Source organism: Pollicipes pollicipes, unplaced genomic scaffold (genome assembly GCF_011947565.3).
Source record: "Pollicipes pollicipes isolate AB1234 unplaced genomic scaffold, Ppol_2.1 Scaffold_1600;HRSCAF=1878_pilon_pilon_pilon, whole genome shotgun sequence".
In the NCBI taxonomy this organism is placed as follows: domain Eukaryota; kingdom Metazoa; phylum Arthropoda; class Thecostraca; order Pollicipedomorpha; family Pollicipedidae; genus Pollicipes; species Pollicipes pollicipes.
In genome coordinates, this window is record NW_023595962.1 from 17072345 (window position 1) to 17087901 (window position 15557).

Genomic DNA, 15557 nt, shown 5'->3' on the forward strand with positions numbered 1-15557 from the left:
GGGCTGGCCAACTAGCCAAAAAAGCTTTGATAGTCCCTCACATAACACAGATCCTTGTTAATCAGGTATCTATGAAGTCTTTGATTCGCACGTTGGACCGACTTGGGCACTGTCCAGACACCGTGACAACAGTGTGCAAACCAATGAAATTGACTGGTGCGGGCAAAGGTCATCAGGTGAAGCGGCAGCCAAAGCGGGGCTAGCAGCACTTCTGTCGCCTACATCCAAGGGAGTATCAATGCCAGAGGCGGAGTTCGAATCCGTGTCAGTACCTTCATTAGGCTTACAACGTGTCCCCATACCGTGAGCGGGAAAACGCCAATATAAACGAAGTAAAAAGAGGTGCGCTTGCAAGGAGCGCAATCCGAAAAGACACAAAACGACGATGAGCTGAAAACAAACTCCTCGGCTAACAGGCTCCGATGGAAAAAACACTAGCACGAAGATGTCTTCTATTCGAACACAAATCACGTTTTGCTACATAACACAGGAAATTGGTCAGAGAGGGACAACTTATGATGGAGGTAAGACCGGGAGCCTAACATCTTGAGCAGTGTCATAACCGAGCATGTGTACCCTTACTTTTGGAACCCGCCAAAAAATCTTCAGTAACAACACGAAAGGGCCAAAATACAGGCGCATGACGCCATTCGGCTCCTCAAAGATGTCTCAGCAACACAACGACACCTCTCGACAAGTTGAAGTACTGTAAGTGAGTAAGCCCGTCCGCTACAGTGGCAGTTCTAACACGGCCATGCTGGCAGCGACATGACGTCATGTATGTTTTCCATAGCTTTATCCAGTCAATGATGTATTGAGCTGCGTATTTACTGAAAAGTGAAACTTTGTTGCCTAAAGTGAGCTGATTTCGTCGCACATGATGTTGATCTCAATATATTCAAATATGGAACATCTCCTTTAAACCCATGTTGTTGTCCTGGATGGGTCCGGCCCGTTTTTTTTTTTAGCACAGTCTGTTTTGCAAAGACGCGATGCCGGAAGTTATTCTCGCAAAACCTTCCCACAAAACTGCATTCATGGAACTACGTAGAACCGTGAAGAACGGAGTTCTCCGCTTTTGAACCAGCGTGACGAATTAGCGCCAAGGTACATCGAAGATTACCTAGCAGAGGTAGTAATTGATGTATAATGCTATCAGCGTGATCCAAAATATTCACCGTTATGCTATCGGGCGTGGGAGTGAAGGAATTCACTGTCTCCTTACTCTGCCGAAGGTGACAGAACCAAGGAAGTCGGCGAGCCAACATCCGATCGTTATTCAAGGAAATAAACCCTGTTCTCCATTTATCGGGTATTTCAAAGCACTTACCCTTTTTAGTTTTATAACTTCGCTGGTGAATGCTTGCGTGCCGCGCTCATCTGCTGACGTTTGTTTGTCATGACTGTGTGCAAACACCTTGATGCAAGTGCGGGTTTCTGGGCAGTCTATACCATGGGGTCGAGGTTCCACCGAAAAGTCACGCGTCCAGTCACGGGTTTGAAGTCTGACACCTTGATTCAATCGGTCCTTCTCAGGCAAGCCAGCTAGTACGCATCAGTAAGTTGTGTCTTACACTCAGAACGCAGGTTCACCGGCAAAGTGTCACGCAGACCCAACGCCATCCGGCGCTCACTTCCAGCGCTGCCGCATCGGCCGCAGGGCGTCCACCGATCACTCTCAGTCTCTCGGGAGAGCCTCTGGAGATCAGTCTCAGTCTCTCAGGAGAGTGGAGATCAGCCTCAGGTGGGAGAGTCTTGTAAGACCGATCTCAGCGTAGGGCAGTCTTTCTGGAGGGCTACGTTATGGTTCCACGCGTAAAAGGTCGGTTGCATGTTATAACTTTAAGTAGGCAATTCGTTGCTCCAAATCTTCACAACAGCATGTTTTGTCTTCCGCTATAACCAATGTGGGAGGTATCGAGGTTTTGAATCAGCTACAATGGGATGTCCTCCATAATGACCAGCGCCAGGGGCGGGGTGAACCAAGTATCCAGCACTGACCAGTCTGGAACCCTCCGCGTCCCGATACGTGGCTTCTCTTGCACGCTGTGCTTCCGTATCAGGAAATATGAGCGCATTGGTGCCATGACTCGCTTTAGCACGTCCACATAGCCGCGCGGAACTTGTATGCACTTCTACAGGTACGAATTGCATTCCTTTGAGAAAAAGAGCGGCAGACTGACCCTCCGCCCGATTCCGTACTTGCGCGTCACCAGCGCAACACCACGTGGTGATATTCCGCCCGATTCCGTACTTGCGCGTCACCAGCGCAACACCAGGTGGTGACATCGATCTACCATCACTGTTTCCAGGCGTGCCACGTTTCCAGCTGATATATATTGGGCAGGATACGAATACGAACAGCTTATTAACAACAATATAATAGCAGCACATGAAATCTGCCCGGCCTCCAACGTCCCAACCCTAGCAGTGTTCTCAGAAGCACCTGCAGTCTGCCTAAGGCGCACTCTTACCGCACACTCTTCGTCATCCGGTTTTGACGTCATTGCGAAAGCTTACCGCATTTGCTGTGTAACACGCCGGAATGCCTGCTTTTCGTGAAAAAAAACATACAATCGCTCTTAAAGGTGCCAGCATCGTATGATGTGGCCACGTTAGCTGACAGGGCCACAGGTGACAGTTTTAGCGTTTTGAACTTGACCAGAAATGGAAATTACATCACGCCTCCTCCTGCCCGTTCACCATCCGAGATCACGCCTCCCCCCCCCCCCCTGCCCGTTCACCATCCGAGATCATGCCTCCCCCTGCCCGTCACCGTCCGCAATCACGTCTCCTCCTGCACGTCCACAACGCGAGATCTCGCCTGTTCCCGCTCGTCACCGTCCGGGATCACACCCCTTCCGCCCGTTCACCATCCGAGACCTCGCCTCCCCCTGCCCGGTCACCATCCAAGATCATATCCTATAGCGGGTTTCCTGGGCGCCCATTAAACGACAGCTTTTTCTTACACAGGTTACGTATTTCTGTGCGTATATTCACCAAATCATCCTAGTCCGTAAAACTGAATCGCAACGCGTGGAGACACTCAGCGCAGCGGCTATCCTCCGGCGAACAGAAGTCATTGCGACTCTGAGAGGCACCCTACAATCGCCAGACTGGCACGACCGCACACAGGCCTTAGCGTTCCGCTCCGCGAAGCCGGCGCCGGCACGTTCAACGGCGTCACTCGGTTACTATGTCACCGCATATCAGCAGGGGCTGATGGTAGGTGGGCATGCTGACATCATCAGAAGAGATACACCGTCGATGGGATGGCCTCGTTGGTAGGTGCCGACGCCATCAGGAAGTGGTGACGTCATCAATACGGGCTGACGTCAACATCGACAGCCATGCTCTCGAAACCGCACATGTCGTTGCCGCGCTCGATCCTGCGAATACGGTGGATAGTCACGGTACTGAAGGTTGGCGGGTCGCCGCTGGATGCCACTGTTGGCACCTTGAGTGGCTACAGTTTCAGGTAACAGCAGTACAACATAAAAGGAAGCACAGCCTGAGGTATAACAGCTCACACGGTTACATAAGAACATGTTACTAGAAAAACACCATATAAATCAAAACTGGAAATGCTCAGTGATGAAACGAAAATCGGGCACTGAAACTTTTGATAAGCTACAACGGAAACCTTCACAAGCAAGACTGACTACTCATCGGACCCATTCGCTGAACGCGGAGTATATTCCCGGCCGGTTCATCGTACCTGAAGAAGCCCTTCTCACCCCACCCTTCTCCCCAGGAGTTCTTGACAATCCAGTACTTTTTGCCGTCCTCCTCTCCATACCCCACGAGCAGGACGGCGTGATTGGTCAGCTGGCAAGGTGAAACGATTCAGCAGGGTGCGTTAGGCGATGTGATTGGTCACTTTTGTCGGGTGGACATCAGGTTTTAGGCGCGCGACAGGACATCTTTGAACTCAGCCTTGCCCGCGCCAGAAGCCACCGAAGGTCAATTTAAAGATAAAGAACAAACGTCGCTGGCTCCGTCATCTGGCGTGAAGTGAGAGAATTGGCGAATGAAGCACTTCGCCTACGGGCGTCATGCGACGCGTCAACCACTGACACCATGTCACGACACAGGCAAGGCAACGACACACTGACTCGAAACCTGAACAGAAAGCAACACAAGTCTACCTCCAGGGGATCGAAGCCGAACTTTCTGGTCCTCACGACGTGGTGATAGATGCCGCCCTGAGTAGTCCATGAAGTCTGGATAAACCTCGAATCCCACCGGAAGTGGGCCCTTCTCCACCAGCGTGCGCATCATCTCCAGCTCACTGCAGCCGCCGAAGAACCCTACCGGGTCCAGGACAACCGTCAGTCTACCAGCACGCCAAGAGAGCGAGCATCATCTTCAGCTAGATGTGGCAGCCGAAAGACTGCCGTCCGACTGACGAAAGACTAGAAATACCCGATCCGGTGTCGTTTGAAAACTCCTCCGATGAACGTGACCCGGCGGGTGTGGTACTTCCTTCTCTCCCAGACCCCATCTCACCGCCGACGTAGCGGAACGCGTAGGTGAAGATACGGTGGCAGCCGGGGTCGGTGGTGCACTGCTTGGTGTCTGTGCCCTTGTACGGGTTACACGACTCCATGACGATGCCGTAGTCCTGCCAGGAGGAGATCGTCCGGAAAGAGCATCAAACAGGCGGGCTGAACAGCCGCCAGCCGAGCTTGCTGCAGCCACTGGCGTTAGCAGGGATCACTGCTCCCTCCTCTACCCTTGATAGGCGGCCAGAGCAGGCAAGCGGTCTGTGCCACAAGCCACCACGGCTCGGCCGGCGTCTTACTCGTCACGCTCTCGCTGGGGACTGCACCAACAGCAGGGGGCCTGATGGAGTGTCGGATGCAACGCAGCTCTTCGTCAGAGAGTAGAAGAAGACCAGGTTGATAAGTGATAGAGCAGACCTCATACGGTGCCGCACAGAGCACAGCACTTACACCAAGCGGTTTGATCTGAATTGATCACTCTCCGCCCAACGAGCTGTCGCTCACTAGGCACGGAATGGAGGAGAGGGCACTGACAATGCCACACAGTAAATCCCTTTCTGACCATGCCCTTCAGGGCAGAGTTTACTGACGATAGCAGACGCGGAGCATGTCTTGGCGAGCTGCGCGGTACCCGCTGACCACACCCTACGTAAGATCACGGACTGACCGGATCCTAGGTATATGTTCGCTTGACACTGACCATGCCGTACTTCCCGGCGATCAGGTAGGGGAAGCCGCCGGCGCAGCCCTGGCTGTACTGGCTGCAGCTGACGATGTCTTGCGGTGAGAACACAGGCTGCATGGTGTTGTTGGTGAGGATGCGCACGCGTGACTCCAGCGCCGCCATCGAGGCGAACGCGTAGCACGAGCCGCACGTTCCCTGGTTCCTGCGAAAGGGGGCACGGGATCCATCAGCAACGGCCATGGCCTGCCGGGACCAGGGGAAGAGGAGAGTCTTGCCAGGGCAGATGGCACGCGCTACGCTTGACATCTGCTGACAGCAAGATATTACGCGAGCGCCGGTGGCTAAAACCGAGAAGATGGGTAACGGGTATATCGATTGCTTCATAGGCGGCATCACACGGTTTCAAGGAACTCTGTAGAAAAGCAACAAGTTACAAGCATACTCATTGTGCCTCAGATAAAAGCTTCAGCACCAGCAACTTCACCGATAAGACAAAAGATGCTATTGAAGAATATCACCAATGTCCGGACCATGTTTCATCGGCAGCGACGTGCCAATGACAGCATAGTAACCATGGAAACCGTGACAACTAGTCTCCATGAACCCGTCCAAGCTCTGCGCTGGCTCGTCGTTTTCGCACCTGATGGGGGAGACGTAGTTGACGCCGCGGACGTCGCGCCAGTCCCAGGCGCGCGGCAGCCGCTCGCGGAGCGCGCGCTCCAGGAGCCGCGAGGGTGAGGAGCGGAGCCGGGTCACGCCGTACACACGCGACAGATGGCCACCGGAGCGGCGCTGCATGTCTGCCGGGCGAGCAGCCACCGGTCAGTGCCTCGGAAACAGGCGCCTGCCTCCTGCTGCAACAGCTGCCAGCGAAAGTGATCCAAGTGGGAAATGACTTAGACGATAGCTGAGTTGACGACGTCTAACGACTTGGATCAATGGGCGTCCCAGTGACCCAAACGCATTCAAGAAACGTATCCATGAAAGAAAAGGTGCCATCGAAAGAATGAACCGTGTTCGAGTGCTACCCGGTGAAGTACGAGTGATTGTGGAGACCTTGTGTTTGAAAAGTGACCAATTTCTACAAAAATAAAGTGGTCGAAAGAAACGCAGTGTCAGAATCGGTCCCCGTCCCGAGTCGTGTCCAGAATGTCATGACTGTCCAGCGAATGTCCGGGTTTACAGTAGTGTTCAATCTTTAAAGAGGGTCACTAACCAAGCAAGCTCTCGGCAAGCTGCATGTTTGCTAAGCACGCAGCGATGCACATAAGGAGTTTGAAAATGAAGGGGTAGGAACCTTAAGATGCGCAGGTTCAGTGTCCACCCCACAATACGTGATCGTTCTTGCTCAACACACACAATAACCTGTTTCCATTTCATCGGATATCAGTACAGTTATGCCGTTTGTTACGTACATCCAATGTCCTTGTGTATCTCTTCCTTGTCGGAAAGGCTACAGAGCGACCGTCGATCTTCTAATCACATGAAAGAAACTTAGATCCTGGCAACTCCATGCGTTGATAAACGTAACCGCTCTGCGGCCGTGTTGAAGAGTTGGCTCCACTACACTCACACACAAAACGGAGTAGATCGCTACCCGGCCCCGAATGAAAATTCTGCAGCTTATACCCTGCGCATTGCTTACACCTTTCACTTTGCCCACAAGTCGGCCAGAGCGGGCTCTGTTGCGGCTGATCAGCCCGAATGATTAGGGCAATCCTGTGGCGGCACGTGGCGGCCCACCACCACCCCCACCGGGAAGGGGGTACGCGAGACGCCGCGGATTAGACGCCGCGTCACGCCAGAGGCCGCACGCTCCGCTGGCCCGCCTGCTGCTCGGTGCACGAGACAGTCCCACCGAACAAGGGCTGACAGCCCAGCTGGAGGACGAAGCCAGGATAATGGCTCATGTGGTCGGTCAGTTTTACATTTAGCGATTTAGCACAGAACGTCAGAAACGTTCTGTGCTAAATCGCCAACGTCTCAAATTGTACCGGCGAGGTTTGCGATGCATTTCGAAAGGCCATGCTATTGGTGGGTACAGACGGCCTGACCCAGATAAGACCTCGAACCGGATCGAACCAGATTGGCACAGCTCTTCACCTAAGCGCGTGAACTGCTCGTGTTCGGGATAGGCAGCTGCTGTCCAGCCGAAGTCGCCGATGTTAATGAAGTCGACTCGGTCCTGGCTGTTCCTGTGCATCACGGTGTCACTTGCCTCGCGTACCATCTGCACAACAGGAGACCATTGTTACGCAATGCGAGCGAAAAACGAGGGATGGACATTTACATCTGGTAGGTGTTGGTTGTCAAGGGAGGGTGCATATTGGCAACAAGTTTTTTTTCCAAGAGACGTTAGAATGGCAGCAAGGCAACGTCTCTTGGACAGACACCCAATACTTCCTGCTTGGAAGCCTCATAAATGTTCCTGTAAGACTTACACGCACGTGCAGTTTCAGCGGTGTCCACGACTGATCCGCCGCCTGTACCGAATTCATAGTCCCCCACGTTAGCAGCTATATATTCAGCCGTACGACCACTTGGGCAAGACTGTCCGCTGAGCCCGACACCCCCAAAGTGCAGGCAGTTCAACACATTTCCTCCGATATCCTTTCAGCCGACCATTATGAGCGTGCATGAAACACATCCCAGGACTTTTGTTTACACCATGCGAAACCAAATTGCGAGCATGCGAGACCCCTAGTCATATGTGACCAGCCCTTCAACGGCTTTTCACCACGTCGTGACAAGGGCACCACCGCCCTCGCCGGCGGTGACCCTTGACCCCGCCCCGTGACCGAGTCCTGATCCGTGCCACGGCGGACGCACCTGGTGCGAGGCAGGCGCCGGCTCGACTTGCATCAGCTTCTGGCCGCGGAAGCAGGCCCAGTTGTGGGTCATGAAGTCGTGCGACCAGCCCGTCTTGGTCCGATGGCAGAGACTGTCCACGCTGCCGTCGCCGTTCTTATTATAGTCGCTGAAGGCGAAGTAAACGCGGCCCATCAGGCGCACCTCGAAACCCTGGAACGGGGCGTCAGAAGGGTGTGTGAACAGTTGTCTCAGAGAGAGATGGGTCGCAAAATCTGATTAGTAAAGCTGGTTTGTACCTAAAGAAAATGCCCAATTGTCCAAGCAGGAAAACCGTTGTGATCGAAGATGGGAAGAGCTCAAGGTCTCCCGCTGGCAATTCGCCCAAAACTGCTCTGAAAGCAGAACGAGCAGTTACAGAACACGCCCCAGAGTGTCAGCTCTTCCGCATTACCCATGCGTCAGCATGCCTTTTGCGAGGCTGTAAAGAAAGGGCTGGCCGTCACCTGGTTGTAGATGATAGTCCAGGTGCCCACGTTGCCGTACTGGTCCTCGGCTGAGTCGGGATACTCCAGGAGCACGGTGAACTTTTTATCAAAGGCGTCTAGCGGAGCAAGTGGTAAACAGACGGTGAACCGGTGGCAGCTTATTTGGCATCCTAAAGGTCACGAACTGAAGCAGAGTCTACTGATGTTGCTCGACACGTCCTTGCTCAGAATCACATAAACTTCCTACATTATTGGCCAACGTGGTCAAGTCAGCCTCGGCGTTCACAAACAAGATGATACGCCTTTGCTCGCGAGCATGTGAGCGCTAAGACTTCTCGCCAGTTGTGTTGCGGGTTTTTCACTACAGTGGACATAACATACTCATTTGTCATTCACACAGGATAGAAAATAATATTTTAATAATCGAAAGACATCGCCAGAGACCCACACACACATTAACAACATTTTATAATGACCAGCCTGCTTGATTTTCACATATTTTGCTCCTATTTCGCCTCCAAGCGCCTTGCGACAAAAATATGCACGTTGATGACAAACCCGTAGCCATCTCTCATCACAAAGTTCGTTGATGCTGGGGTCGGTTTTGACCACCTTTTTCGGAGGACGGCTTTAAATGCGATCAGTCATGAGCTATGAAATGTTTCGTATTCCGTGAAACATGCCACAGTACCGCAACAAGCATATAGACCCCAAAGATGATGATGATGATTTGCGGTTTTTGGGCGCATCGACTGCTGCAGGTTATGCAGCACCCATAACTATCATCTTATGCATGACCGCAAATCAAGCAAGTGTATCAATCAAGTCACCCTATAAAAACCTTGATGATCAGGCCTGGCATTGTGATGAAAAGATTACTGAGAAATCTACAGCACTAAGAAACTGAAACATTACCAACCTCGACAGCATGCGAACAGTCCCCTAAAAAGTGACATAACGTGCGACTCTGGATGTTGTGTCCAAAAAACTGCACTCCCGTCGTAGTAAGGTGGCGGCAAGCAGCGAGCACGTGATACACGGTAAGCGGGTCAGAGCATCGAGCGCAGTGCGGTCTTTGGCCAGCAAATAACCTGAGCGTACGAAAAGCAGAGTGGGACCATCTCATGGCAAATGGGATTACTGCATCGTTTGCCACCCGTCATGAAGTGCAGACCTGTCCGCGCTTGCGTAAGCCTGTATACCATGCTGCTCTTCGATCATTGCATGTCGTTTCATGCGAAGTTGCAGGCGTTGAGTTGAATCACACAAAGTACGGCTGTGAGACGGGAGGTGTTTGGCACTAGGATACATATGCGATAAAAATGATGATTTGAACTTCAAGGAGCGCCGACCGCCCTTGTCACATGGCGCCAATAGTACCAGACACGCAAGGCAGCTGAACACTTACTATGAGTCGGGCAGTGAATGGCACTGTCGCCCATGGGCAGGCCCTCGTAGAAGGTCCAGCTGCCGCGGATGTCCTCGAAGCTGCAGTTGGCTGGCGTGTCGGCCAGAGACGGCGTCACCAGCGCCAGCCCCGTCACCAGCACAATCAGCAACATCTGCAAACGACGAACGTCGATGTCGTCACCATGACACTATTCTAACGGGCTAGTTTTCAAAATTGAATCCGTTCTATATTTTGGACCCGGCTGGCCATAGTAACCGTGTGATTCCGCAGCAGTCGGGTCACCGGGTCAATCGGGTCACCGCCAAACGAACGCAGGTCATAATCCTTTCATGATCGGCTAATGCATGGACAGTGACGCGCCGTGATATCTGTTAACTGGTTGGCATCATTGCACGGACACCACTTTTACTTTGAGAGACCTTGCTAACCTCAGGCATAGCAAGGATGTGATCTGATGTATGGTCTGCTGTGCGCAGCGGGAGCAACAGCGGGGGCGACAGCGGGGCGGCAGACGGGTCGGAGGACGGTACCAATCAGGTCATTTCTTTTGTTGACCACGGGTACTCACTCCGAGTATCCGCACTCCCGGGTGCTGGTGGACAAATCGGGTTGTGTGGGGTAATCCCAATCGAAAGGCTGGGTAGTAAGGTCAGCCCGGGGCTTGCTGTGACCTGCCGACTGGGTAGTGACATTAGCGCGACACCAGCCCCACACCGGCCTAGACCTGGGGAAGCCGGCTTGCTCGATGCCGCTTACCACAAGCCCGTGGTTTGCGGCAGGAAAAACACCGCACCGCGGACGAGATGCCGGCGGATGTTACATAACTGGCTTCAACAGTTTTAAGCGACTCCAATCAACAACCAAATCAACAACGAACACCAGGGATCATTCATCCCCCCCCCCCGTAGCAGCGCGCTGCCAAGTCATGTTTTTGTACGACAGGGCTGTTCCATGCTGTTCATGCATGCTGGCGTGTCATGGTGACGTCCCTCACCACTTTCCGTTGTTTTTGACAAACCGTTTCATCTTTCAGACTAGCGACATATCAAGGCCGCGTATGAATGTAGAGCGCAGTGTCTGAAGCTTAGGTGTTTCTCAATGGTTTTAGTCCCAAGACACTTTGTTCTCCACAAATATGCACTGGAAAAACTGTAAAAACATTGTTCTCTGTGATCGACGTCAGATTAAGGCAAGCTGTTCCTGAAAATTTGACAGCATGACGTGCCACAGTCACGACTAGACGAGCGATACTGCTTCCGGGTTACAGCCGAATCTCTCTACTTTATCACACACGATCTTTCCCTGCAATGCACTCAGCTCCCAGGTCCGTTGCTGCTCACCAGCACACGGTTAATCCACCTACCGTCAAACGACATTTTCCCTGTTTACATGGGCAGATGTGATTCGAATTGAGCCGGGATCCGTCCTCGATCCGAACTATTCGGCCCACGTATACACTCGCGCACCGTACCGCTGATTCGAATCGTGCGCCGGCGGATATCCCTTCGCGTGAGAGGATCATCCGTTCAGGAAGGGATTTCGTTCGAATTATTGGTGGTCAGCTGTCCAGACAAAAAAAGAAGAAAAACTGCCTGACGCATGCAGCTCCGTTCCAGGCCATTTCAGCTCTGTTTGGCGTTGCCGCCTTTCCACGGGTTTTAGCTATTGCTCAAGACGATCCAAGTCCAAGATTGATAAGAAAAGGGAAAGAAGGTGAAGTTGACACCGTGCTGCTTAAAGTACTCTAACTATTGAGGGCCCTTGGCGGCTAGCAGCACAGAAATGCTCACGTAATTTAACCTTGTTAGGCGCTTGATCTATGCAAACAGCAGGCGTCAGCAGTGTTTGGTGTTATCTTTCCGTCTCAAGGTTAGATTAATTTACATCTGGGGCAGGCCCCATGCTTCCAAAAACCATGTGGAGGTAACACGGTCATTTTGTATAGCTTTGACTTGTTCTCGCTTTAATTTTTGGATTGCTCTCGAAATTCTCGCAGAGAATGCCTCTAAGTTTCTTTCATTAAGGCCCCAGGATTGTTTTGCAGACGTTCCTCCAATTAGGATGCTAGTTGCTTGTCAGTTTAATTTGCGTGAGGAAGGTAACTTAAAAATTCCTGCATGACATGAAGGATACAAAATATCGATCATTACAGTCAGCTCAGAATGTGGACTAGTTTTAATGATAGGACCAAAATTGCCCAATGATAGTTTCAAAACATCAAGAAAGCAAATGTGAACACGGGATGAAAATAATTGTCATTAGTAGTCTGCTAAATACAGGTTTGTGTATTTCATGTGGAAGAAAACAGTGCATAAATTAAGTAACACCTAACACAATGGCGCATGCTGCACGGAGAAGATGTCTGTGGTGCATGTCATCGTCTGATTTTGTACTGGTGAGTAAATATGTTACCTTGGTGCATTTTTGTGATGGGTGTCTCTGCAAGCCATGAGGTCGGTAATTCAGCTGTTCAACAATTCTTGCAGAGAATACCAATAGCTTCTTTCATTAAGTGAATACATAAAGGCCCCAGGATTGATTTTGCAGGACGTTCGTCCTATGAATTCAACATTTGGCTGACAACCTATTGGCTGGCGGGATGTGCTCAATATTGGCGGCTGGTTGCTGAAGGAAATATGAAGATACATCACACTGGTAGACCAACTGGCAGGGAAGCAGGGCCTGAAATATTTGCTTTTAATGCAACTAGGTGGTTGGTTGCTTGTCATTTTAATGTGCGTGAGATAGGTAACCCAATATTTTCTGCGTGGTACAAAGGATCAACAAATATAGATCGTAGATCATTGCAGTCAGCTCGGAATGTGAACTATTTTTGATGATAGGACCAGAATTGTCCAATGACAGTTTCAAAGCATCAAGAACGCAAATGTGAACACTGGATGAGAAAGCTGTCATCAGTACTCAGCCAAATCCAGGTTTGTTTATTTCGCGTGGAAGAAAGTGCATAAATTGAGTAACACCTAACCCAAAGGCGCATGCCGCACAGAGAACATGTCTGTGGCGCATATCATTACCTTTTTTGTACTGGTGAGTAGATATGTTACTTTGGTACTTTTTTGTGATTGGTGTCTGCAAGCCATGAGGTAGGTAATTCAACTGTTGTTGTAATAAATAATTTGTTACGAGTTTTGCGCTAAGATTGTTTTTGTCATGACACATCTCTCGGCTGGTCCACATGTTATGCTCTTTGGACTGTGCAAACACAGCTGTTTTTGTCACCTAGCAATCAGTCCATATCAGCCCAATGCTGTTGACTGCAGGGATATAAAAGCAGTATTTCAACCCCGGTATGTCAAGAGAGCAAATAGCTGCGTTCTGACTTGCCAGTCCATGCCAAGTCTGGGTGGCAATGCTGCCCTCAGGCACCGATGATGCGTTGGATGGGGAAAGATAACATAAGTGCACAATTTTTGCCACTAACTGTGTAGCATTCATGAGTCATTTCTGTAGCTTAGCTCACTGTTGCAAGCTGCTCATAAGTGCATTAGTGTGGGAGTAGGTAATGTGTTTCTAGGGCTGCACAAAGCAGATGACATGATGCTGGGTGGCCCATCTGATCAGAGTGTGGTTAGTTTGTGAGTGTCATTGGCCAATACAAGAAATACTGATTTCCTGCTAGCCCTTGCATGGCAGCAAATATTCTCAGGTGTCACGGGCTCCTGGTGTATCTTAAATGTCATCCTAAATAATGACAGTCAGGACAGCAAGCCATGATGCTCATTGCAGAATGGGAAGCAGTAGCCTTGCTTGCACTTTTTGGAGCTATTGTCATGGTCTAACACATGGTTCTTTAACGTCATCTTTGTCATTGCCATGAAGCGGCTTATAGTTATATTTACCAGGTCACTTCGTTGTCATTCTTGATTGAACACCTGTGATCAAAGAAACGGTTTCTAGCAGAATATATGCTGGAATGTCTGTAAATCAGCTTGTCCTGTTTTGTGCAAATTTATGTGTTCTGACATTGCCATGAAGCGGCTTACAGTTTTATCAGTTCACTTCTTTGCCATTCTTGATCAAATACCCATGATCGAACAAACTTTCTAGCACAAATATATGTTGGAATATCTGTAAATGAGCTTTTTCTGTTTTGTGCAAATTTCTGTGTTCGTGCTCCCTGCAATGCACAATGTTCACATGTCTCAGGCCCACTAGTAAAATTTTCATGTAACACTACGTATGGGACAGATTTGGCAGTGCTGACTATGCAGATTTTGTGTTTTAAGTGCTATGGCTTATGCTGTGGCCATAAAGCATGAGTCCCGTACAGATCGTTTTCCAACGGAGTCCATCTCCCTCCTCGCCTTCAAAGCCGTCTTGCGCCCACCATGGCTCTTGACATTCGCCATCCATACGCAGAGTACCAATATTTTTTCAATTCGCCCAAAGGCGCAGTTTTCGCCCATAATCCGCTGCTCGATTCGAAATGAGCGGGATCGAACTATCAACCGTTAATCCGACGTAAAGCCGGTTTCGCCCACATAAACACACCTCGGCGAAAGGTTCAACGTCGCATTGTAGCACGCATAAGAAGTTAAACTCTTCATAAAACTTCACAAAAGGTTTTCTGGCAGTGCTGTATTGTGATAGCGCCACACCGGTTGCGGTGCGGGCGGCACCTGGGCTCTGAGCGTGCGCTCGGGTCTGAGGCTCGGAACTAACAGTGGACCACGCAGGGCCCTTTTTATACCACAGCCTTGGCGTACCCCGCCCTTGGAGCGACGCACACAATCTGGATGTTCACGAGGCCGAGTAGACGCGTTGCATGATCAGCGCGTGATCGTAGTTTACGGGACAGCTCTGCAGCGCGTGATCATAGTTTGTAGGACAGCTCTGCGGCGCGTGGCGCACGGATGAATGTCGCGTGGGGCGTCGCCCGCGATTGCGCCCACTGATTCACCGCATGCTGTCGCGTTTGTTAGGGTTAGTCTAGATTATCGAGGTCATCTGGCGGGCCACGGTGGCCAATGGGGGCCACGGGGCCATGCCCCCCCCCCAAAAAAAAACTTCTGAGAGTATGTTTCGCCTCCCCTCCAAAAAACATTCCCTGAACTTCATAAAAGTTTCGTCTACTTACCGTCTGTTTTAACTCCGTTGAAGATTCAAAAGCATTTCGCTGCTTTTTTGTTTTGAATGGTGTCCCTACTGGGTACTCGCGGGAGGCACCATGCACTGGACCTCGGATCCCACACCAGTCAGCTGGCGACGAACGGTTGCCCCCCCCTCCCCCCCCACAAAAAAACTACTCCATGCTAGATCCGCCCCTGCATGTAAACCGGGTAATTGACGCGCTCAGGCACCGGGCCCCAGACCGCACCCAAAACAACAGCGTCTCTGGACGGCCCAGGGAGAAGCACAGACAACATCTCGTATGCGTCGCGATTCAAAGTTTCTGGATTGCACGCATAAATCAGAGCAACACAATACAAATTGATACGAAAGTAGACCAGGCCACACTAAAATGTACTTCTAAATTTAGGATGAAATCATATATTGATTAAGAGTTATTCACAATTAATTTTAAAAAGTACCCTTATTAAAATTGCGTTAGAAACTATCAGAAACAAACCTTGTGTAGAAGGTATAATAATGACAAACACCATCCCAAACATTCGTTTAGGCACGCGGAAAACCACGGC

At 50.7% G+C, this 15557-nt stretch overlaps 1 protein-coding gene across 1 annotated transcript in view; it reads right to left on the minus strand.

Annotated features, from left to right (window-relative positions):
* Positions 1-2977: 2977 nt before the first annotated feature.
* The window catches only part of LOC119089752 (dipeptidyl peptidase 1-like), a 22865-nt gene continuing 10285 nt past the window's right edge, over positions 2978-15557 (minus strand). The window contains 12 exon segments of the mRNA XM_037212564.1: positions 2978-3389; positions 3719-3828; positions 4149-4208; positions 4210-4310; positions 4510-4624; positions 5206-5392; positions 5831-5990; positions 7294-7420; positions 8020-8211; positions 8505-8602; positions 9895-10048; positions 10466-10489. Coding sequence (XP_037068459.1) covers positions 3320-3389; positions 3719-3828; positions 4149-4208; positions 4210-4310; positions 4510-4624; positions 5206-5392; positions 5831-5990; positions 7294-7420; positions 8020-8211; positions 8505-8602; positions 9895-10048 — 1374 coding nt within the window. The 5' untranslated portion in view covers positions 10466-10489 and the 3' untranslated portion in view covers positions 2978-3319.